Below are 24,231 nucleotides of genomic sequence, written 5' to 3'. Positions count from 1 at the left end.
TTTAATCTTTTAACATAATAATCTATAATTTATTATACACTATAATAACTACTGAGAATATACTCATAGCGCGCTGAAATCTCAAGGTGCATGCATACATACAGAATTGAATAACGTACATTTATTCACATCGGGTGAGATCTACCCTTACTTGTTGCTCATATTGATATACACATACTACTACGCCTGCTATTTACACACAATTTGTGGAGTGCATGATGCAAAATTAGCTGTCAAACAATGGAAATCATTAATCACTAGATAGTTATTGACACCAAATTTGAAGTCAACCGCCAAACAAGGAACAAAGTGGATAAAATACGCAAGTTGAGAGAGCTCTCAAGGACAACAGCTTCAAAAAAATAAAATATATATCTGGATGATCACAGAAACGCATGGCTACCGAATTGATTACAACGCACTTCGATGAATTAAATTTCGAACGTAATATATGGCAGTCCAATCAATTTGTGCTTCTCTAACTTTCTATAGTTAAATGTTGATATGACACTGCAAGAGCTTGACGGGCCGAAACCAGGTCTCAAGCTCTCCAGCGCTGCAATAATCATTACACATTGGTCCCACAGTTCAATAATCAGCTGTAACGGCTTACATTTAGTCCTAGTTACTCTTAAATAAAAGCAATTTCTCATTTATCACGAAATGTGTCATTTATCACGGTTAAAACTCGTGCAGTTCTTTTCAGTTAGTTCAGATTTCAAGAGCAGTCTGATAATAATACATAATTATGTATTTGTCGATCGTCGATCGGGTCTAAATTGATTCCATGGCCCCGCCAGTCAACTTGGCTGCGTACAAATTCAGAATCTGGAAAAAGACCAAATATTTGTATTATTATCGATGCGAAATCAAGAAATAAATTATTTAAAAAGCAATTTATTTTTCTTCGCCATTTTAAGTAAAGATTTAATGATAATTTGGGCTCACCTGATATATTAAGAGGTACTGTTCTTTTGTCTGCACAGCGCCAGCGCGGTCCCTCCTGAGCCGGTGCACCACCTTGGGCACGTCCACCGTCCTGCTCTTCTCGAAGTCCCTGATGCACAAGTCGGCCGCAATGACCGTGCCCGTGCGGCCGGTGCCGGGACTGCAGTGTACCACCGACGGGCCCGAGTTGCCCTTCATGAAGGCACGGGCCTCGATAATGAAGGCGATGATGGCGTTCACCTCGTCCGGCACCCCCGTGCTCGGCCAGCCGAAGTACCACAGGTGTGTTACCTCTCTCCATGAGTTTGTCTCCATGTTCTGAAATTTATTCAAACAAATTTAGAAGAAATTAAAGAAAAAATGGATTATTTAGGGAGAGGGATAATTGGTTGAATTTAAAACAAATAAAACAAGAGGAACATGCTTGGGGTCACCCCTCAGGTGAGACAAGACAGTACGAACATATGAAATATTAAACCCTGGCGTCAGGGTAGCCCTCGAGCAATCGATATAATTTAATTCTCATAATTTGTGGCCACTCTTAAACGACGCTTTACGCGCTCTGTATTGGTTCGATCTGCAAGATTTGCACACCGTTGGAAGAGCCAAGTCGAGAGCTTTCAGAATTTGTTCAATTTTACCCTTTGGAAGTCATCAGGGTGTATAGGAAACACTCTGATGTGCCAAAATCTCGATCCAGCATGTTCCACAGGTCAAAATTTACCGATAGTTCAATTTTGATTTTTTTTTCGCCATTCACCTGAATTAAAAAAAATAATTTTTTTCAATATTTGATTATTGGTATCTAACAAATCAATAATCGCATCATCTTGATATTTTCTACACACACATTAATCACACTTGAGGCACTATACAAATATTAAAAAAAGTGAAAATCACTCAAACTTAAACTTTCAAAATAATGTGGTTTGATTTAAAGAAAAAAATTAAACTGTTTAATTAGGCATTGGGGGAATAATTCTAAACCAAAATTCAATTGGAATATAGTTCTACCCCAGAAAGAGCGTACAAAATTTAATTTCTTACCTTTAGTTGAAGGGTGGAGATGACATACTTGTCTCTCTCCTCCCTCTTCTTGAGAGTGACGTGGAAATCGCCAAACAAGCGGTGGCAGTCAAGCACCTCCGACGGTGGCATGTAGTCTGCGCACTTTTCCTGCAAACAACCATTCACCCCTTGAGTTCTTTGATCTTTGCGGCCTCTCTGCAGAGGCGAAAACCGACTTATGCAAATTGAGCGAGATAAGCAACACGCAAATGGGGTGGCTTGACCCTAGGTAACCCCCCTCGGCCTCGATTGTTATGCATATTATTTGTTCTGACCCCATCAGATAAGAATTATTAAATTGCACTCTACTCACCACGCCGTTTTCTTCCAAGTCCGTCAGCATGAGAACCACTTTGCTTTGCTGCTCCCAAATCATGCGCCAGAAGTCTGCCACGGTCGACTCCATGGGTGCCTGGCAAGCGATGTAATACCGAGGCGCGCATTTTGGGCCCTAAAATACAAAAATATTTATTTAAAACATCAAATATTTTTAAGGAGAGAAAATACAGAAAACGTAACACATCCATCAAATTTAACAATTAAAAAATTCCTAGTGTATTGAAAATTATCATGACAGCGAAAATTTTAACATTTCGCTTATGTCTTTTCTTTAAGAGGATTGATACTGCAAAACTCCACGAGAGGAATCGAAATCTGCCAAGAAAATGTGGTCGAGCGCTAGTAAATTTGCTAAATTTTCTAAAACAATTTCAAATGTTGCCACTTTAAATTGCTTCATGTCAATTTTTAAAATTCAAGAATGCTTGAAATTGTATATGACAAATTACCCGCACGAAGTTGGCGTTGATGTATTCAGAGAGGGGGTCAGACCCTCTTTTGGTAAGTGGAACTCTGGTTTCGGGCAGTGGAATCACATTGGCGTATCTGTTCTTTGTCTCGGCGCCTGGAGGCAGCTCGTCCAATCTGGCTTGGATAATGGGCACGAGAGCGAACTCTTCGTGGATTGCTTTCGTGTCATTCAGGCAGTTTGCCAGACCGGCAAAATTCATCTGTTGGGACGGGCCCTCCTGTAGGTTCAGAAATTGTAATTTTGATTTGACATTTAGAGACGTTTCAGCTTACGCCATCCTCAAAGTTTGGATTTCCGTAGGACCTTTTCGAGGCCCTGTGGTTTCCCTTCCTTCTCACGCTGTTGTAGACGGACACGCTGTCCAAACTGTAGGCGTCCAGCGACACAGGCGTGCACCTCTGACCGTAGCTGTATCTCGCTTGTCTTTTCCTCATGATCAGCTGAAATGTTTAGACAAATTAGTGGATTTGCGTGCGATTTTTTTTGTAGAAATTTACCATGAGAATGACTAGGATGATAAAGCATCCTGCAGCAATGCCAGTGATTGCAATGGCTGCAATCACACTTCCATTTTCTCCCGTCGACGGAGAAGACTCATTATTCGCGGAGCGAAGGTCCACGCAAGTGATCTGGAATTTTGAAATAAAAATTTGAGTAACGCCATGTCCTCGCGTCTCTTCTGACCTACCTTCAGGGGATTCTTTTCAATCTGGCTGAGCCAAATGGCAGGGAAGGCCTTGGTGAGGTTGTAGTCGTAGCCGCCGGCTTCGTCCAGCATGTACAAGTGGACTGAGATTCCATCCTCCTCCTCTGGCGGTGGCTCTAGGCACTCGTGGTCGTTCAAAATCACAACCCTATCCGGAGACACTTCCTTCTTCGTGGCCTTGGCGATCATGTCCACCAATCCCCGCTTGAAATCCTCTTGGGTGCGGCACAGCTCTTCCCAGGAGGTGGACACTTTCAGTTGCAAGTAAACTTTCACCTCCATGGGAATCTCAGTTGAATCCTCTGTTGAGTATAATGTGTTGAATATTTTTTTTAAAGGTGAGTTATGCTTTTTTACCAGTAATATCGTGTGGTGCGGCTTTGTTATTGGTGCTGACCGGGGAGCTGCTTTCTTCCATCTCGCAGTCATCGTCATCATTTTTGGACGGGTTGATGGTTGTTCCAGTCGATTGGACGCTGTGAACTGAAGTGCTCTCCGAGACAACCTTGTAAGTGGTTTCCTCGATAGGCGTCTGCCGAAAAATGTAATAATTATTATACATTTGAACACAAGTAAATTCAACTATGCTTGCTTACCTCAAAGAGAGACTGGTCATCAACTCCTTTTTTTGGAGGGTCGTTCGTGGTATACTTGGAAACGGTTGTAGTTGTGGTGGTTGAGGTGTGAGTGAAAACTTTGTTTTCTTTTTGAGGCACCTCCGTGGCTACCTCTTCACCTTCCGTTGTGGTGCAGTCTAAAAATCATAGGAATATTTTACTGTCTACAATTTCAATTTTAAATTAACTCAGAAACCTTTGACGTCAAAAATTAATTTCAAAACCTTCCTCCCAAAGCAGAAAAGCTGGTCTAAAGTTAACGTTTAAAGAAAAATAGGCATTAAGACCAATTGCACAAACCTAGCATGCTCTCCGAGCCCATGGCCATTGTGTCTTCGGGAATGACAGTAGTGACGATTTGCGGAGCCTCAGTGGTTGTGGTCGTGGTTGTGGTGCTAGTCGTGGAAGTGGTAGAGGACCTCCTCCTGAAGCCAGAAGACGGCTTTCTCGTCCTTATGACGTTGACAGTAATGCTCTTTGGCGTCACGGAAGCAACCGGCTCTGACTCGTTCATTTTCAGCAGACCCTTTCTGTCTGAGAACGTGGAAACCGTGACAGACTGTCCGGATTCCATATCCTTGACCACCTGGATCGTCTCGTTAGCTTTGTTGACGGCCTCGTTTTCCTTGCTGTTGTTCTCCTCCTTGAGCAATTTGGACTCGGAACTGCTGGGTACCAGCTCTACGTCAGTCACGTTTTGCACAGATCCATTCCGGGGGATGATGGTGGTCAGGTTCTTGATGCTGTGATACTCTTTGTTGACGGTGACGTTGTTGTGCGTTGACGACGTCAGTGTGTCATTCAGCAGGTTTGACCCGTTGTTGGTGACGACGGTGTGCACGGCATCAGAGGAGAGGGTCACATTCTGGAAATTAATATAATAGGTTTTATGGGGTTGAAAATTATTTTGCAAAGTGAGAATCTAGTGCGGGCTCATTTTCGCCTATGTTCGACCCTCTTGCATTGCAATGACGAGTTTATTCGGATTTGGAAGGATTTCTTTCGGCATTCCAATGCGATACTTGCTGCTTTTTTCCTTTCCAGCATGCGTTTATTATATAATTTCAAAGGAAAAATGTCTGGCGTTTCAATAAAAAAACCCGACTGGGCTTTCTCCATTGAGGCTCGTGAGTTTTCGCGAGTTGCTCTCTAACAGGGAGTCACTCGAAAGAGATAAACCGATCAATAAACTTACCAATACTGGCTCCTCCTCAGGCTCCTCCTTGTAGTAACCATTCTCATTGCTGTCGTATGTGGCACTAGTGTGCACCACGGTGGTGACAGTGGTCGGATTGATGGACGGAGTGATGGTCTGCTCGTACTTGAAGTTGGAGGACGAGACGAATCCCGTCATGTCCCCACCGTCCACGAACATGACTGAAGACTTGACGAACCTGTTCGGCTCCTGAGTGTGGTCGTAGTGGATTTTGCTAACAAAACCGATGTCAAGCATGGAGTACTGCTTCGGGAGCTCCGGCGTGTGGAAAGATTGGGAGATGAGCGGCGTCCAGTCGTTGTTGGCCGCGGCAAAGGCCGGCTCGCTGAAGGTGCTCGTCGGCTGGACCGATTGCTCCGACGGCGCAGGCGAGATGGTCGACTCTGAGGCCGGCTCGTCGAAGAATTTGTTGTGGTTGTTGAAATTTCTGTGCACCTCTTCGGACAGCTGGCGGATTCGCTCGTCCACTGAGGAGGGTGACAGGTGGATGGACTCCCTGAGCCGCTCGCCGTACTCGTCGGCGATCGACTCGGCGTTGTATCTGCAAAATTGTCCTTGCTAAAATACCGCGGGGTTGTTAAATATAATGATCTTACTTGTTGACGTCGATCTGGTTCACTTTGGCCACAGGATCGACCAGTTTTGACGTGTCCTCCGCGCAGTCGATGCACGGTGGTTTTTCAGACGTCGAAACCTCAGCATCCCTTGCTGTGACTGCTACAACGTTACTGTTCAGGGGAGCCGAGCTCTCGTTGGTAGCTTTTGGGGCGACTGTCGAGACATTTTGCTGGCTGCCTCCCGCAAAGACCACTCCCGCAAAAAGCAGGCATAAAAATCCTCCTGGAACGAAACCAAAATAAAATTATATTAGAAACAAAACATAATAGATAGTCAGCATTTCGTGCGTAACAGAGGACAGGAAGACCGATAACGAAAAGGTACGCCCCTGTGAATATATCGGTTCACAGTGCTACTACTTAGCATGCCAGGTCAAAATGCTTCCTCGACTGAAGAAAAAATATGCTTGGGTCCTAATTATATCAGCTTTGTTTTTAGTTGCATTAACGATTAAATCGTAAGTAAAACAAATTTTCTGCTGCAATATTCTTATCAATTTTTCAAGAAATCCGCTTTTAATTGAAGGAGGCACCAAAAAGCAGTGCAAAGCGAAGGAAAACATTTTCTTCCTGAACCCCCATAAGACCTTTGGCAATGTTGTTCAACGTGTTTTGATGAGAAAGGCATTCAACAAAAATTTAAACTCTATCTTCCCTTCATCAATTGACGGAGTTAAAGATTGTAATTAAAGAATTATAAAATTCAAACTCTAATATTTTAGTAATTTTCATAATCAGGCAGGATAACTGGTGGTCCACTGAATCGTAAAAATTTAGAGGATAGCGGGTTAATTGACCAAAGCGAAGATTTCAACATAGTTGTACCTGACTCGTGCTTTAGGTAATTATTATTGGCATTTTGATTAATATGCGCGTCTCAGTATTTGATTATTGAGGCGCAAAGGAGAGATGACGTGACCACAAATTGTAAAATTCCAGACTTGACTTGGCGAATAAACGAGACTTAATGCCGGAAGACATGAAAAAAATCACTATTTTGAGAGAGCCCGCAGATCTGTTTGAGACCTTGTTGGAGGACTACGGCCTTGCATCAAAATGGTTCAAAAACGGAAGTTCAACATTAAGAACCCTCCAATCTATGAGTACAGGGGACTTATTGAACTTTTTAAACTTACAAGGAAGACACGAAAACATAATCGGACGAAACCAGGTACAAAAGGATAAATCAGGATATTAAGTGAATTACTTTAATTTTACTAGATGACTTTCGACTTCGGTTTTGAGCCTAATGTAAACATAACTGACATCAGAATCGACCAGATGCTTTACATGATCGAGCATGAATTTGACCTAGTGATGCTGGCGGAATATATGGAAATATCAATGGTGTTGCTTGCTGATCTAATGTGCTGGCCGCTTGAGGAAGTTGTTTTTATGCCAATCAACCGCGAGCAAAGGAATAAAGCCTTGACAAGAGCCCACAAGAAGAAATTGCATTTTATCAACAGTGCTGACTTAAAGCTCTACGAATATTTTGAGTAGTTTTATTCTGATTAATTCTTAAAATATAATAATATATTTTCATACATGCAGGCTCAATTTGCGATTGAAAGCGAGAGAATATGGATTGGCAAGAATGAGGGCAGATGTTGACCGCCTTGTTAGATTGAATAATGAATCGTTAATACGTTGCGGATACTTCGATGAAGAAACACAGTCTAATGAGACACCTCTCGTGCGCCAAAACGCCCCTCAGGATTGCAATCTTTTCGAATTGGACGAGTTAAAATTCTCTGATCTACTCAAGAAAAAACAGAAAGATAAATTTAAGAATCGACACAAAATTAAAAGGATTAAAAGCTTGATGAAAAAATATTAAGTACATACATAATAAAATACATTTTAAGATGTTTTTGCTGCTCTGCTTCTCAAATTTTTGTCTTTTGCATAAAAGTATAAAAAAACCAAATTCAAACCAGAGATGATTATTTACTAGAAGATTGCATCATACAAAATTTTCAACCATTGCCATTATTTGTCAAGTTGCTTAACTTATCAAAACGCAAACCTCACTAACATAATTGTTTAGATAAAAAAAAGGAAACAACCTCTAGAAAAAATTCCCTTTGATTTAGATTTGGCGAGATTTAATCTCTCTCAGATTAAGCATTCAACTGAAATCGCAAGTATGCAATTTAACAGCAGTTTTTGTTCTTACTTTCGCACTATGGAAGCTTATTATACTCTCCCGGCGCATAACACATAATATAACGGTGGGAGTTTTCCTATTTTAATTACCACCGACATTATGAAACAGCACGAGACGCTCTCACGAACTCACTTGCGCCCAAATTGAATCCCTACTTGACAATGACTGACGAGAAATGGGACAGTAACTTGTGCTTTTATTGCAACAAAGTCACTCACAATCAGCTCATTTTTGGGATGCGTGATTCACTTAAAAATTGATGTCACCGTTTCCGCTTGTGGCTCGTTTCGAATTGAAAAACTGACCATGACACGCGAAAAAAGGCGTTCAATTTGAATATGATTTAGCAAGATGTGCTGAAATGAGGTGCCAATTTGGCCGCGAGGATTTCGTGTCAGGTAATAATACCTGATTGGAGCCACAGGAAGTAATAAAACTGGTTTGGATAAGAACAGGAGAGCGACTCGCCTGCCAGCGTTTCCTACTCAATCTCCATTCAAAGCAATGCAGAAAAATTTACATTTCTCCATCGGGCAGAAACACGCTCTTTCTCGGAAATGAGTCATTATTTTGAAGATGCTGTCGGAAGTCCTCACAAAGAGATTTCTTTATTATTTTCTACTAACCAACACTGTTTATTGCCTCTGTTGCAAGATTTGCTAGTCTAAAATGATGCCATGGCAGTAGCAAAACACTAATGGAACACTCGAAATTGGAATATTTATGTTAATGAATCGGGTTGCAGTTAATTTTTCTGTGCACCTGATTTAAGTACTATTACTATGTAATTTTTAGACTTTTGAGCCACACTCAAAATCATCTTCTTTTCCACCAAACTAATTGGCTTCAAATAAACAATACTTGAGCAAAGTATACGCATTTCATTTTTGGGTGTTTCCACGAGAGCTTTGATATCGTCAGCATTTTTATTTTTGTTTGAGCAATATTTTGATTTTTTGTATGTTGTTAGGTTTGCAAATTTAGATAAGGCCATCAGGACAGGTGAAGTATTAAACCCTGGCGTCAGGGTATCTTTCGGGCGATCAAATCATTCAATTCGCATGCGTTGCCACTTAACCGACGCCTGACGGGTTCTGTATTGGCTCAAATTGCAAGGTCTGCACACCATTTGAACAGCAAAGTCAAGATTTTCTAGAATATGTGCAATTCGACGCTTGTAGGAAAAACTCTAAAAATCTTTTTCTCAGAAATTCATTTACTCTGCAAAATGTAAATTGCACAGAGAGTAATTTGAGTGATGGCAAAGCTTATTTCGTGATCTGGCGTGTATGTTTGACTAATTCCGTGGCCAGCTGGCGGTGAGTCACGAGAGCGGGTGTAGCTGTGTAGCATGAAGTGGCATTAACTCACTCAGGTGAGTCCAGGCAAAAGCTCGATCCATGAATCGGAGGTCAACGCACGTCATTTGAATAAATCCATTCGCGTGACGTCACTCTCATCAGATTATGGGCTGGAACAATGCCACTGTATGGTCTGCCAAACGCGCCCACCTGTGTCGCTTGCCGCTTTTAGTATTCCAAGAGGGAAGGCCGCCGCCGACTCCGCCGCCTTTCTATTCGATTTTGTCTCTCTCGGAAAGTCTGCGTGAGTCATATGCTCGCGATTCGCAACGCGACAGTTTCACCCGCAATTTCTGTCCACCGTGCCAACGCTAATTGAATCGAAGCATCCGCGGCACTCGCTTCCGCTCGCGGAGAGATCGCGCCTGAGAATTGAACCACTCGAGCGGACTGAGATAAACACCGCGGTGCCTGCCGCGGACGATCGGCAACAGAGGACAATTCTGCAAGGTTGCACTTATTTAACTTCCTGAACTTTCTGCATTTGCCGGAATTCATTGCCTTTCAAACATAGCTGTAACTTTCTTTTCATTGTTACCTTGATAATGAAAATTTGAGTGCTAGTATAGAAAAAAATTTGCATGGGCCGAATAAAATTTCAACAAAAACTGTTTTTAAACGCTTTTAGAACTTAAGATGGTTTAATAATTTATTTCCAGAGCTTCAGTCATCAAATGAGCACGAATCATGCATTTGAACCTGCAGTCCTTCAAAGTTTCAAACTGTCTAAAATCGTTTTAAAATCCTTGAAAGCCTGACGACCTATATTCGTATTCTAAATTCTTGTGTGTTCAGTATTTTGTTTCAATCCAGGTAGTCGGGCCCCTTTTTTGTTAGTTATAAAATAATTTTAATTCGTTTACTAGACCACCGTCTAAAATCCACGGCCCTATTATTAATTAATTGCTTCTCCCTAATTTAAAAGTGTATTTTCACTGAAAATTATAATCATTCAGTGTTTAAGACACTTTTCAATTTTAATTTTCAAGTAAATTCAGTTACAAAAATATAGAAAGCTGTGGAATCTAAAAAAAGAAAATATTGAACCACCATTTCGCTAAGAATTACCGAGCATACTTTCTTTCCGAAATAATTAATCATTGAAAGCAAACAGAAATTACGCCTCGTCTGGTCCAAATCTAGGACGTAAGCAGCTTACTCATGAATTTCCCATAGCAGAAAATCAATCGCAGACTTTAAAACTTCACACGAGTTCCGCTCCAGCGAGCTGCTGTGTGTGTGATTATGGCGTCGCGCCTGTCTGCTTGTCTCTCCTTCAAATCGCGATGGCCAATGTAGCGAGACGGCCGTCGGAAATCGGCACCCAGAAAGTTGCCCGACGAAGTATGTAAGTGGCGAGAGGGAGGAAGGCGAGAAACCCGACTTGTGCGAACTGGGTGGCTAGCAACACTCGTGGGGCTTCTTGTTGATGTCGATGGGGTCTTCAATATATGTTTTTGTCACCGTGAAACGTGGGAAAAGAAAGGGTTTGTTGCTCATTAATATTATCGGATATTGAAAATTCTCCGCGTTGCTAGCAAATTTAGAAAAGGGCTGTGAATTTCAGACAATGCCTCCAAAAAATGGTGGCATGAAAAGTGACACGTAAAAGTGAGAGTAATTAAACAAAAATGCTGCAACCCATGCTAATTGCATAATGTGTTAATTTAAGTGGCGTGCTCTTTCACGCCACAATTGACGGTGGCATAAGGGTCTTACAAAATTATTGGTTGTTTCTGTATCAGCTTTGTTTCGCGTTCGTGCTATCCGACATTAAAAAGCCACGCCGGCACAATGGATGCATCGCGTTTCAGCGTGTCCCGCAGAGTGCAAATGCAAAGCTGCAGACGCCGAGCGCGAAGTGAAAGCTGGCGTTGGAGCTAGAAGGCCCCTGCATTCAATGCTCGTTCGCTTGCTCCGTATACGTGGAATAATGGCATTGTTGCTGCGCGAACAAAACGTGCTAGATGCTAAAATAGCGTGACAACATCTCGACAGCTAGATAATCGCGGCGGCTTGGGCAATGAATTCTTAGATACCTATTAATAAAAAGAGTTGGAACCAATCCGTCAAGGAGAGCATAGATAAATTCGGTTGTTGAATCAGGACATTAATGATGCAATCGGAGTGTCACGAAAATTAGGGCGATTAATCGCAGCATCCAGTTTCAAAGGGAAATGATTTGGCGGTTTGTCAGTGGTCTCACCTGCGAGCAGGGGAACCAGCGCAGGTGACTTGATCATTTTGCTGCTTCTCAGTTGTGGTTGCAGTTGAAGATGATTATGATGATGCGCAGCTATTCCTCTCTCAGCATTACGCGCCCTTACGGCGACCACAATTCTCCTGCAACAAAAATAATAGCACAATGACGATGATGATATGTAGAAGACCAAGGTTCTATAAAAAAATCACATTCTGCGATTCCAGATTCAATCCTGCTTCGGTGTGATGGAGTAAAAATGATTTATTGTACACGTGCTGAAAATCAAAATCAATTTTCAGCTAACCGTGGCAGAAACGAATGCTCAGTTTTGTGTTTTTGAACAACTGTTTAGGTTTAGGATTCTATTTGGGCTTTCAGCACGTCAAATGAAATATTTTAACGTCAAGAATGTAGAGATGCAGGATTGAATCTGAAATCCCAATCCATATAATTCCTGGAAATTTTTTATAGTAGCAATTATTTCTGACAGTGCCAATAGAATTTTGAGGGTAAAATTAGGTTAGGCAGCCTAACAACTCGGTCAACAATTCGACACGACGTGCTTAAAATCGTTTCAAACGCAAAAACAATTTTTTAGTGTTTTTTTTATCTAAATCTAGCAACAATCCGCCAGCGACCAAACAGAGAAGGCAGCGGCTCTCTGATTGGCAGGACAGCCAGCAGTCAGCTCTGTCGCTTGCCTCGCTGGGGCGCTACTGTCTCGGTCTGGCGTTCTTGTTGCTTGTATTTAGATAAAAAAAACACTAAATGAACGTTTTTTTACTTTTTCGGCCAGTCTTGTCGAATTTTCGACCAAGTGATTCGTCTGTCTCACCTCAGGAATCGATTGGCATGTTTAAAAATTAAAGTCCAAATGCTTCGGTGTGTTAAATAACAATTTTTAGACACGAAAAAGTTTTTAATATTCCAATACGTTTAAATCTGCGTGCAATTTTAAGTTTCGCCGCAGTTTCAGACAAAGTGAATTTTTCACGCTCAACAACAAACTTAATTTCAGGCGCTCCAACAACAATGCGAGCATTATTCCAACTCATCCTTGTGAAACGACCTTTCCTTCATTCATTCTCGATTCTTTCACTTGTACTCAAGCCCGGCAGGTATGTGAGAAAGCACTGCTTTTATCAGTGCAGCCTCGGTAAACAATATTCCCAAATGAATCAACGGTTGCGCGCAACTTCAGTTCCTCATCATCGCTGGAGAGGAATTCGATTATTTTGGGGAGCATCGACTAGCTCATTAAAATGCAATGCGGGTGCAGAGGAAGTGACTGTCAAACCGAATGTTAACTCGCCGGCCGGCTCGTGTACAAAAGCCAAGGATGCACACACCTTACATTTCGCACTAGTGTTGTTTTGGCGTGCGAATATCTTTTCGCTCGTCGCTTCCTTATCAGCAATGTCAAATTTAAGACAGTTTTCAATTTGACACGAGCTGTGGGCTCCCTTGCCGAAGTATTCCAGCTTTGCGTGCGGATATCAATTAGACAGCGGCTTTTTTGAGCAAAAAAATCGACTATTTTTAGACGGTTTGGAGAAAACAGTCAGGGTTAGATGATTAGTATATTTTGGAACAAAGAGCGAAAGCATTTGTCAGCAAGGCTTTTTAGAGAAAGCATCAAATAATGGATCTTTCATTGCAATGAATGCGTATTTTTCATGGGTTAAAAATTATTTATTTCGTACCGCAATATTTGTTATTGTGCTGGAAATTACTGTATTAAGAATAATCTCTTGGGTAACGTTTGATTAGATCCTTATTTAATTTCCGACGATTTTCGGTTTCGTTCTCAAGTGTAAAATTATTTATTCGATTGTTTGGTGTCCACAGCTTGCTTTACTATCAATATCACAGTTTAAACGCATGCTGGATTTAAAAGATTGAGTTGATTTCAAACAATAAAGGACCGTGTCAAATCAGATTAAAATAAATTGAAGCTGTAAATTCCAGGATATTAAGATAAGTGGTGTTTAGACACGTGAAATGCCGTAAAGCCATAGAGATATATAGACAGTCATAATCGCTTTCGGTTAAAATTCACCTCAAGGGTTGTTAAGACGGGAGATTACATAATCCGAAAAAGGACAAAGATCGAAATCCCGCTGCAAACGTAATTCCCAGCGTTTTCAATAACCGCAATTACCGCTTCAGGTTAAAAATGTCGAGCAGACGGCCGGTTGAAATGGAAATTCCGTTATGCAATTTTGAGGCGATGAGGCTTTGCCCTTGAAGATGAAGCGAGAACCAGTTCTGCTGAGATCAAGCAGCCCAGGGCGATCGTGACTTCACGAAAAGTAGCCACTTTCCGGGCGAAAACCTAGCGACAACTCTCCCATCCAGAGCCGAGCCGCGGTTGTTGACTGACCTTGATAGGCGATAAATTCCGATCGCGGGGGGGGGGGGGGTGGTAAATAAGTTATGATAAGGGCGAAGATAAGTTTTGTGTATGGTCCGCAGTCTCCTTGGATACTCGCATGTGCAGACTTTAGTGTGTGTGTGTCATTCGAGGCGACCCTGGTGCTGAAATATTAATCGCGCACGTGGGCGTATTTCGAGCAAAGAGCTGAGAAAACAATCGCCGCGACCTTTCACGAATTTATTTTTCGTTCTGGCCGAAAGGTCGCCGTATTTTTTTTCCTTCATTTTTGCATTATGTAATAAATTCAGTTCCTGGCATGCCTTTCACTGGCGTATACTGCGCGGCAAGGAGCATTAAAGGGCAGAATGTGAGTGTTGCTCAACGCGCTCAATTGACGATTTGTCGAGGATAAAGGATGATTGGCGGAGACTATGATGTTTGCTGCATTTTCAATTGATTAGATGAGCGTCATTATCGGTAATAAACACACTATTACAGTCCCGCATACAGCCAATTTGCTATCGGTTTAAGTACCCGTATTATGAGATTTTGAGGGGTTCAACGGCAACGGCAAAACTTTCCAACAATTTTAGAAGCAGTGAATTTTAATAAACAAAAGGTTTGGAGCAAGAAAAATATTTGCTTTATCCAGGGCACGCACAAATTTCCGTCCGGAACAGCTAGAATTGTCATGATTTCCTAGATAAAATTGATTTGTTTTCAATCCTGCTAAGTTACCGAAAAAGTGTAGGTAAAAAGCTCGCAGAGGATAATAAATATTTCCAAGTTGATCTCAATAGTAATTTTTATTCTAATTTTATAAATGAAAATTACTCGTTTTGGCCGATGAAAAGTATTGCTTGGTTTGTGATTTAAAGAGCGCCTTTTAAAAATTAATTTAAATTTCATTCTTGGCTAATAGAAGTAATAAACATTTAAAAATTAGCTGAAAGCTTTGTAAAAAATAATTTGCACATGAAACCACCATTTCTCAACGTTGATTGGTTTAAAAAGGAAAAATATATCGCCGACTAAAATCAAAACGATCATCAGTTTATTTTTGTAATTTTGATGTCTGTGAAATTTGTTAAATAATCTCAAATTCCGGCTCGTTCGAATATTTTTACCCACATTTTCTTTTAATGTAGGGCTATACCAATAAAATAATTAAGACGTTATTTCAATTTACGGCCTTCAATAATTTTGCACGTTTGCAATTTTCGTGAGAGGCGATTTCATTTCCGATATCCTCTCAATTTAGCACTCATTTCTTCAAAGAGCGTGCGCTTATAGCACGAAAGAACGTGGTAATTGGAAAGAACAGCAGCAGCTCCTTTCATAGCTTTTTTCCTTATTTAACCGAGATTTTCACCTTTTTCGCACCCAGTTGTGGTTTTTAAAAGTGTGCCGCATCGACTTTCCACACAGAAACCAAATGGAACATGATTTACGACACATTTTATTGAAGATAGATAGCTATTTCCTATATTATTGAACTCGTACCGAGACACCTAATCGAGCGAATTGTAAACGAGACACGCCACCAACCTTGAAAGCTCTATTCTCTCGTCTCTGGACGCATGCATAATTTCTTTCGCTTCATGAGAATCGCTCGGCCCTTTTTTGTTTTGTAATATGTATACGCAACATTGTTGTGACGTTGAGGGGTATTCCGCTGCTTTTTTTACTCGTGACACGCAACGTTTAGGAATGAAATGCATTTGGATCTCATCATTATGAGACGAGACTACTGCACAGAAAAGAATGAAGAGAATAAGGGCAAATTTAATTGGGTATGAATACTGAAAAATTCTGAAAATAAATTTTTTTTCTTAAATATTCTCTGAAAATTGGGATAGCTTATATATTCCCAGGTTACCGTTTCAATTTTCTTAAGATAATCGGTTCCTAAATATGCTTGCTAATCAAGAGGTGAGCATCAATTGTCTCCTTTTAACTGTAAAATCACGATTTATTTCACAATTTAGGGATTTTTAATCAAAATTTGCCAACCTTTGAATAGATCGCAACGCGAAGAATCGAAATCAAGCGAAAAATCATTGACAAATCGTTTCATTTTTCGAGGAATTTGAAAACATTGAATTTGACTGTTAATTTGTTGCACATTGTAGAGAATTAAAAATTTGATCAAGTGCTAACAGCCTATATATATATATTTTAAATTGTCGTCGTCCTGCATCAACGACTTTTATCTCGTGGCTTTGTGATAATTATGTCCACGGCATTCTAAACCGTGCGCTTTATCTCAGAATAGAAAGTATTTTATGTAACAAACAGCCTCCATTATTTTCAATAGTTTTCCTTCCTGAACTAATCGTCATCATCTGCAGTTTCCAGCGAGACACAAAGAAGCCGCCACGCCCCGTCTTTTACATTAACGCCCATGCAAAACGGCAGCTAGGCCTTTCAAAGCTGCGAATAATACATTTTTGAAAATCAATAATGCAGCAGACCTTATTAAAGAAATTGCTTTCAATATCTCATGCATAAAAATGTGGATTGGAATCGCATTATCGAATAAAGATCAATAAATTCCCAGAAGTTGATGTAACAAGACAGACAGATAGACAGACGGCTTTGTGATGAAAACGAGGCGACACCCGAAAAGCCTTTTAGACACTTTGAGTTTTTTTGAAACTTTTAAAAGTTTGTGGCTTGCTATCGATGGATTTCATCTCTGGCCGATGGTGCTGCGTTAATGCGTCTATTTACAACGGTTTGCTGTACGTTTTTGGAGCCTCTCAAGCATATTCCAATTGTTGATCTATTGAAACAAAAATATTGGAGATAACTTTGGTGACCATAATTGCATGCTTTTTACGTAGCTGTGGCGTGTATCATTGGATTTGGATAGTCACTTTCAAATTGCCGCTTCTAGAGAAATTGTTTCACAACGTTGCGTACGCTTCAGATTCAATCAGAGCTAAAATTAATGAACGAAAATTAAATTTTTGGATAGCTCTTACATTCATTCCATTTTTATTGCAACAGATTTTGATATTATTTTATTTTTTCGGCAGGATCGCACCAGTACATTTAATTACAAGAGCACTTTATCTGCTCTGGAAAATTTGTCGAAGAAGCTGATGATTTCGGCTACTGTTACGCAATTTTGTGTTTACATCGTTCTAATTACTGAAATATTGAGAGAGGTTGATGACCAAATGCACCGAACAAACAGCGAAACGAGTTTGATTGATCTTAAAATATGCATTGAAAAACTTGACGACGCAACAGAAATTGTAAACCAGATATTCGGGCCTCAGCTCTTTTCTTATCATGTTGGGAAGCAATGCATTAGCAATCTTGAATTTTTACCACGCCATCAGCCCCTGCATTTTTGGCTACTTTTTAAACTCATTTTAAACCATAAAAAAACATTTTAAATGCCGGTAGAGCTTGGCTTACAGGCATTGTAGAAGCTTACCGCACATAGTCATTTGCTTCGAGGTGATAAATCTTCTAATTCAAGAGGTGCTCAGGACAAATTTAGTACTAAGCATCACTTTGAAATTAAAGATATTTCCAACAGAGCCAGCGAGGAAAAGCGATTGTATGCCAAATGATCACTAGTGAGGACAACAGTAACAAAATGCGAGAGACGGTTTGTTGAGAATTAGCGTCACTTTATGCGATGCACATTTTACGCTCCGTCCTCAGATAAAGAACGTCGGGCAAGTAATTTCAACAACGAATTTCAACTTTACCGCATTTGGAGTCTTCTCTCCAAGCCGCGAGTTTTTGTTTGCGGTATATATCATACACCTCAAAATATAATTTTCCAAAGATAGACACGACCTCATTATTCCAGTCTCTTGCATCAGGGGCCATAAATACGAGCATTCTCGCTCAGGCATTCATCAACAATTTATCGGAACTTTGCTTTGACACTATTTACACGTTTGGAGATAAGTCAACAAACTCAACATTCAATTCGAGCTGAGGAAGTCCATTTGAGCATCGCATGAGGTGCAACAACCTCTAGTCTGTACTATAATTTGTGCACCAAACACGGAGGATGCAGCGTGATTCGACGCAAACCGCTCATTCGCGAACTTTGCAACGCCCGCCAGCGAATTTCATTCGTGCACGAAACAATGGCAGAGAATTTTCCTTTCAATGCGGAGGAGCATATACGCATTAATTTTCGAACTTTCCACAAGGCCGGCTAAGCGTGTCGCTCTCTTTGCCAGCAAACAAAGGTGAAGCTTATGATTTTGAATAAATAACAGAGAAACTCGGCCAATTAGGAATCAGGACTCTTTTCAATTCCATCCATGCATACAAATCTTATTTCTCCCCAGAAAATTGGTAATTGGTTGATCCTGTTTGCGGAATTCGCATCAAATGTCTGACGCACGCTTGCTCTGCGTTAATTGCGGCCGATCCGGTTCCAGTTCATCCACCAATTAGGAGAATAACACGGCCATGTGTGTAATTGTTAGATTGAGTGATTGGATGATTTCGCGTTTCTCATTGATTTTTGATTTGCACCTGTGTAAACGATAATGGCTGATTTCTAAATTACACACGCGGGATTCTCCGATTGGTGTCACAGGAGAAAAGGCATTTCGCCTCTGCTCCTGCGATATGTCGGACAAAGGGTAGGGCGCAGTGATTTGGTAAGTGCACGCGGTTGTATCCTGCATGGATACGTGGTTTGGCACGGCTGCTACTGCACAGCGATTGCAATTAAGGGCAACCCAAGAGTTGGCTAAGAAACCAAACGATTCGGAGTATTTACGATTTGACAACCAATTTGCAGCAACTGCGATTTGGAAATGTAATATTTTATTGCGATTTAACTGCTCTTATATGTGTATTCATGAAATAAAAAAATGTTTAAATATCACAAAATTTAAAGAGTTTAAAGGGATCAAATGAGCACGAATTGTGGGTTTTTTACGCATTGTTAAAATCGATTCAATTATTTCTGCAAAACAAATAAATCGATATTTTAATCAGGATTGTGGCAGGAAATCGCAGTAAACGTTAAATTTTAAGATTTTTCGTTTCCGCGCTTTAAAACACGTGTAACGCCTTTTCTTTCTTATTTTCTGCTGAATCGTGCCCCATTTCAAAATTTCCTCTTCCACGCTGTTCACAAAGAATCCGGTCAACGTATGTTTTTCGATATCAAATATTGCAAAATTTCCATAAAATTCATTAATTTTTCCAAAAGTTAATGTATATTGATTATTATGTCTCGATGTAAGTGTAAAAGAAACAAAGCGCTTATATTGAACTTAAAAGCATTCGGCAAATAAATAAGATGCAGGAACGTTTAAAAGCCTATTTTTTTCTTAAGATACCGATTAATTTAAGCAAAAATCGATTAATTTTGCAAGTTCTTAAATATGAAATGCCTCCTTGAACGATTTATTTTAAAACAGAAGACACGAAAGTCTGTCTGGATTTGTTTCCTTGAAATATAATTCCTGTAATTAGAGCAAAGTAATCTACAAGTCTTTTAAAAGCCAGAATAGAGGAACTTTCTCAATTCAATCAAAGCCAAATTATTCTTTCAAATGAAGTGAGTCAGTTTCCTCTCTGCTTAATTATGAAAAACCAACATATCAGACGCATCACTGTCTTGATTTGCTTGAGGAATGCAGTCGGTGTAATTTTCACGCACGCTCGTTTCTTTTTACTCGACGCGACAGCTATGCACCTATCAATTTATGCAACAACTAACTCCAATCTATCAATGATTATAATTGCATAATCACATGGAGATGTAGACTTGTGGAGCACGGCGGCATCGATGCCCTCCATTGCCTTTTAAGGAAGCGTTCCATCTTTGAACCGCAAGAAAGTGTTCAGAATAAAAATCAAAGGTGCATTAAGCATGGTCAAATTATCCATGCTTCGATGGCACCCAAGTGAAATCATGTAATTAATTTCGAATCCGAGTTGCTGATACAGATCGTCTATTTCACTCGCCACTTGTTTTTAATTTCACTTTTATGCTGATTTCGGGCTGTGGGAGTCTTGTTTCCTTTTCGTGAGGAACCTTGGCTGAGCATCGCGTTCGCATGGGAATCCGCTGACGCACAAAAAGCTAATTATAATACAAATTCCCCTTTATCGTCGGGCCGCGCAAGCCGAGAGTGTTGCACAAGACGCCACTTATCCATTTTAATAATCATTACTCAATTGTTTAACGTTGGCAGTAGTCTCGGACCTACTAAACACGCGACACTCTTTCCAAACGACGAAAACAATTATTATAAGTACGTTTTAATACTTATCCGATTTTATGTTTAAAGTTCTTGCACGTTCTTTCACAAACTGAGTTTTAGGATTCAAATGTTAATTTTTACGAAGATTGAGGAGAAGGGTTTAATAGCTTAACGAGCAATTCGGCTGCGGGCCTTTCCAAGTCGTAAAAATAAGCCAAATCGTGGGTTTATTACTATATCAACATGCCCTGCACAGCATTTCAAGCAATTCTTTTTCACGAATTTTATAGAGAATTTGAGCAGAAGCAGAACGTTAACTGAAGTATGAAGAGTAATAAAAAACACTTTTTCTAAATTTAAATGCTGACAAGCGTTCTGATCTAAATGCTACACAGACTCCACTCATGCAAATCGACTATCTTTGAGGAAAAACGGTCTACATGCGTTTGAGAATCTCGGTCGTGACATAACAGTCAAGTCACGAGACCCACAAATTTGTGACCGAGCATTAGAGCCAGTCAGCGTTGTATATTTTTTTTTTATTTCGTTCCGACTGCCGACTGACGCCCACGAAAGCAGATTTTTCGTTTTTCTCTGACACGGAGCAGACGACGAGATGATTTTGTTTCCAGCTCGTACACACACAAACGCAGCAGCCATGTTGGCTTGCTGGTTTTGCCTGCGTTACTTTGTACCTAATGTAGTAGTAACACACGGCATTTCCCGTTATTCAGATCATTTCAGCGGCAGAGCGAAAAATCAGCGCCAGAGTATTGCGCCGTGTGCTGCACAAAATCGTGTCTACCCTGGATTTGCTTTTGAAACCGCGAAATCGGCTCTGATCTCCTTTTCGTGTCGTCATGAGAACAAATGAATCAGGGAATGTGCTTTATTTCCTTTTAAATATTTTTGTCCGGGCGTCCTCACTAAAAGGAGAATTCTTAAAATTGGATCTAATGGAAAATTTAATTAGATCGGAACATTTTTAGTCTCAACTGAGACCTCATTTTTCGAAATCTTGGAGGGAATTATAATTTTCAGTGCTACACATGAGCAATATTTATTTAAAGTAAAACGTAACGGGCAGCCCATTTGGTTTCTTCTAATGTTGCAGCGTCAAATTCTAATTTGAGACTTGGCACTTTTGAAGCTTGGGGATTGAGTTTAATCGGCGAATTTAAAAAAAACGCACGTATTTCTTGGTTGGTGAAGAGAAATCATAGTTTGTTTTTCTCCAAATCAAATGCGTAAACAAATTTTTGATTAGCAACCTTCGAATTGAAAAGTTTCTAGCTGGCAACAGTTATTTTTCCAAAGAATATTCGTTAGTAAAACATTTTCCTATCGTTAACTCTTATTCTAACGTGACAGACCTGATTATGAAAATTATTTCTAATTGGTAAACAAAAATGTCCAGAAAGTTCAATCCTATTCCGGATTCGCAGTTTGTAATTTATGCGGACGATTTCTCCGGGAATCTCAGTGTTTATTTATGATGCATCCGTCGTGATTCGAGTTGGTAATAGCGGCCTGCAGGTAGATGAGAGCCATGACGTCACCGCCGCGACCAAACAGCAGGATGTGTTTTTGCAATTTAAATGGAATTCGCCTGCCTCTCCTGAGTTCCGAAAAGCACTCAGGCAAATCGAAATTCGAAATTGCGCCTCAAATACGGTGTTCACATCAGCTCACGATCTGTGGGCCGAGTCGGAGCCAAAGGAGGAAATATAATGTTATTGAGCGAGAGAGATGTAGGTGAGAATTGACCTCGACCTAAACTCAAAAGCCAGCCAGGCGCCTCGGACCACGACCAGAAACACAAGGGAAAGTCCCCAATAATGAATTCTATCCATTTTCCTTACCTTCAACCCCGAGGGGCAGCATGACGAAATACAAGTTTTTTTCGGTCCAGCAAGCGCCACTTTAAACTCTCCCGAGAGTTGAAATCGCCGCACAGCTTAATCCCGCACCTGATTTTGTCACTCGCGAACGGGGCTTCGGACTCGCGGACACAGTCTGCTCCTTCCGGGGGTGGCAGTCGTAGACGCACTACTTCTTTGTTTAGCGTCCTCGACAGGCGTTTCACTCGTCGCTGTCGCTCGGCGCCGCGCACAGAATTAAATCCCGACCGACGGTGCAACACCAGAGAGGCATTCACCGTGATGCCTGCCTTGAATGCTTTGCGCGCATGCGTCCTCGCCGCCGCACACATGCCTACCTGACGCTCACCGGAGGAAAATTGTACCCACTAGCGTATGATTCATCCGCCATAGGCACCCCTGATTTGCACTTTTGCAGTCGCGCGACACTGCTCTTGGCCCAGCGGCTGGTGAGTCACGCGTCACGCACACCCCCAACGTGATTATTGACTTAACTTGTCCAGTGTCACAGCCACGTGTGTTTCAAATTTTATCTAAACAACGAAAGACAATTTTGACGAGAACTTGTATTCAACGCAAATTAAAGGGAGCATTCTAGATGAGATTTTGCAACTAAAACAATGTTTTCTTTAGTCAGAAAATTCGACACGACGCTAAAAATTGGCGGTAATGTTCTTTATTGGTGGTTTTTGGTCTTTGGTCTGAATATACCTAGCAAAAATTGTTTCAAGGTGGCAGGCATATATTAAATTTTATAAAAAAATGCTTCTAAAATATTCTGAGGGCATATTATAAGCACAATCGATCAGTTCCTTTTTTTTAATTCGCTTTATCAGAACAAAATTATTTTTTTTAGATAATATTGATGATGTTTAAGAAAATTATCATTTTGTGACAGAAATTGTTTAAAAATCTTCAAGCCAAAAAATGGAAAATTAATGCTTTTATGGAAATCTTTTCCATCTAAAACCGACAATTTTATTCGAAAACATAATTTAAAAATCATTACATAACACCTCTTGGGAAGTAGCCATCTAAAATTACAGCCCTAAATATAATCGGAAACCCTTCTGTAAAAGAAAATCTCTTGATAGATAACTGCAAATGAAATTCTCACCTGTCCTATATTTTATTTTAGCTCCTCCAGGCGCATTCTTCGCGCATTTGTTTCTTTTTCGGTGTCAACCGCGCGCGTTTTCTTTTCAACCCAATGTGGGACGAGACGTGGTTGGGCTCACGAGTTTTCACTTTCCGTTATTGAGAACGAGATGAAATTGAGACTTGAACGAAATAATCACGACCTTCAAGACGTCGATCGAGTTTCTTTTCGTATACGCGAGACTGAGGGTTGTTTTCAGACTATATGTAATTTCGTTTAAATATTGTTACGTCGCCTCGGTGTTGTTGAAAGGGGAAATTAATTTTGATTATTATTTGAAATATTCCCAACCATAGCGTAAATTGGTTCGTGAATAATTTCTGATCGCAGTATTGAGTTAAACACAAAACAAGCAATAATGCGGGGTTTTCCACGAGAGATGTAATATCGTCTGCAATTTTTCAATTTGTTTCAATAGAAATTTCTGTTAAAGATAATTTACTTAAGTAACCTAAATATATTTACTTTAAAATCCCCTTCCCGTTTTAAATTAAATGCTGTCACAACAACTATACCACAATTAGTTTGCCTGCAGGAAATCATGTAGAAGTGCAGTGAAACTTTTGAGAAACAAAACGGCTCTATCCCGCTGGGCGAATTTGTTCTCCGAGTTTTTGTATGGTTGATTCTCGCGGCAGGTGCGATTTCAATCGTGTCCAGCTCGACTGACTTGACAATGAGTCATGTGGAAATAGCCGCTCTAGGTGTATATATTGTGTGCTGCGCGAATTAAAGCTCGAAACTTGGTCTTCCGGCTGGCAGCAGGCAGCAGCGCGGGGAAAGTTTGCCGAGCATCTCTATTCGCTCTTGTTTTGACATAGAGACCACGTAATAATGCATACAAATGCCTTCTAGAAAATGATACACCGTTGCACCTGCGATATGCTTGAAAGCT

General features: G+C 40.5%; 1 protein-coding gene and 1 long non-coding RNA gene across 4 annotated transcripts; one reads left to right on the top strand and one right to left on the bottom strand.

The window, feature by feature from the left end:
• Window positions 1-23,422, bottom strand: LOC135935336 (receptor-type tyrosine-protein phosphatase zeta). Of its 3 annotated transcripts, none has more exons than XM_065477598.1 (15): window positions 23,295-23,422; window positions 11,721-11,857; window positions 5,963-6,206; window positions 5,346-5,907; window positions 4,451-5,015; window positions 4,130-4,287; window positions 3,891-4,065; window positions 3,516-3,835; window positions 3,325-3,456; window positions 3,100-3,267; window positions 2,805-3,044; window positions 2,330-2,467; window positions 1,996-2,124; window positions 949-1,266; window positions 1-828 (listed from the first exon to the last, which is right to left on the bottom strand). In XM_065477598.1, exons 2-15 carry the CDS (start codon window positions 11,755-11,757, stop codon window positions 775-777), a joined length of 3,240 nt encoding a protein of 1,079 aa, XP_065333670.1. In that variant the 5' UTR covers window positions 11,758-11,857; window positions 23,295-23,422; the 3' UTR covers window positions 1-774. The 3 variants fall into 3 exon arrangements, with proteins under 3 accessions (XP_065333670.1, XP_065333669.1, XP_065333671.1); XM_065477597.1 differs by lacking the exon at window positions 23,295-23,422 and adding an exon at window positions 22,160-22,441; XM_065477599.1 differs by lacking the exons at window positions 11,721-11,857; window positions 23,295-23,422 and adding an exon at window positions 10,674-10,791.
• On the top strand, window positions 6,203-8,956 carry LOC135935337 (uncharacterized). The gene is made up of 4 exons (XR_010574205.1): window positions 6,203-6,824; window positions 6,923-7,154; window positions 7,205-7,482; window positions 7,538-8,956. It is a non-coding gene; the product is annotated as an uncharacterized LOC135935337 (long non-coding RNA).
• Window positions 23,423-24,231: the final 809 nt, after the last annotated feature.

The sequence above is a fragment of the Cloeon dipterum genome, chromosome 2 (assembly GCF_949628265.1).
Source record: "Cloeon dipterum chromosome 2, ieCloDipt1.1, whole genome shotgun sequence".
In the NCBI taxonomy this organism is placed as follows: domain Eukaryota; kingdom Metazoa; phylum Arthropoda; class Insecta; order Ephemeroptera; family Baetidae; genus Cloeon; species Cloeon dipterum.
The sequence above is the reverse complement of the archived record's forward strand: the minus strand, read 5'-3'. Positions and strand labels throughout refer to the sequence as shown.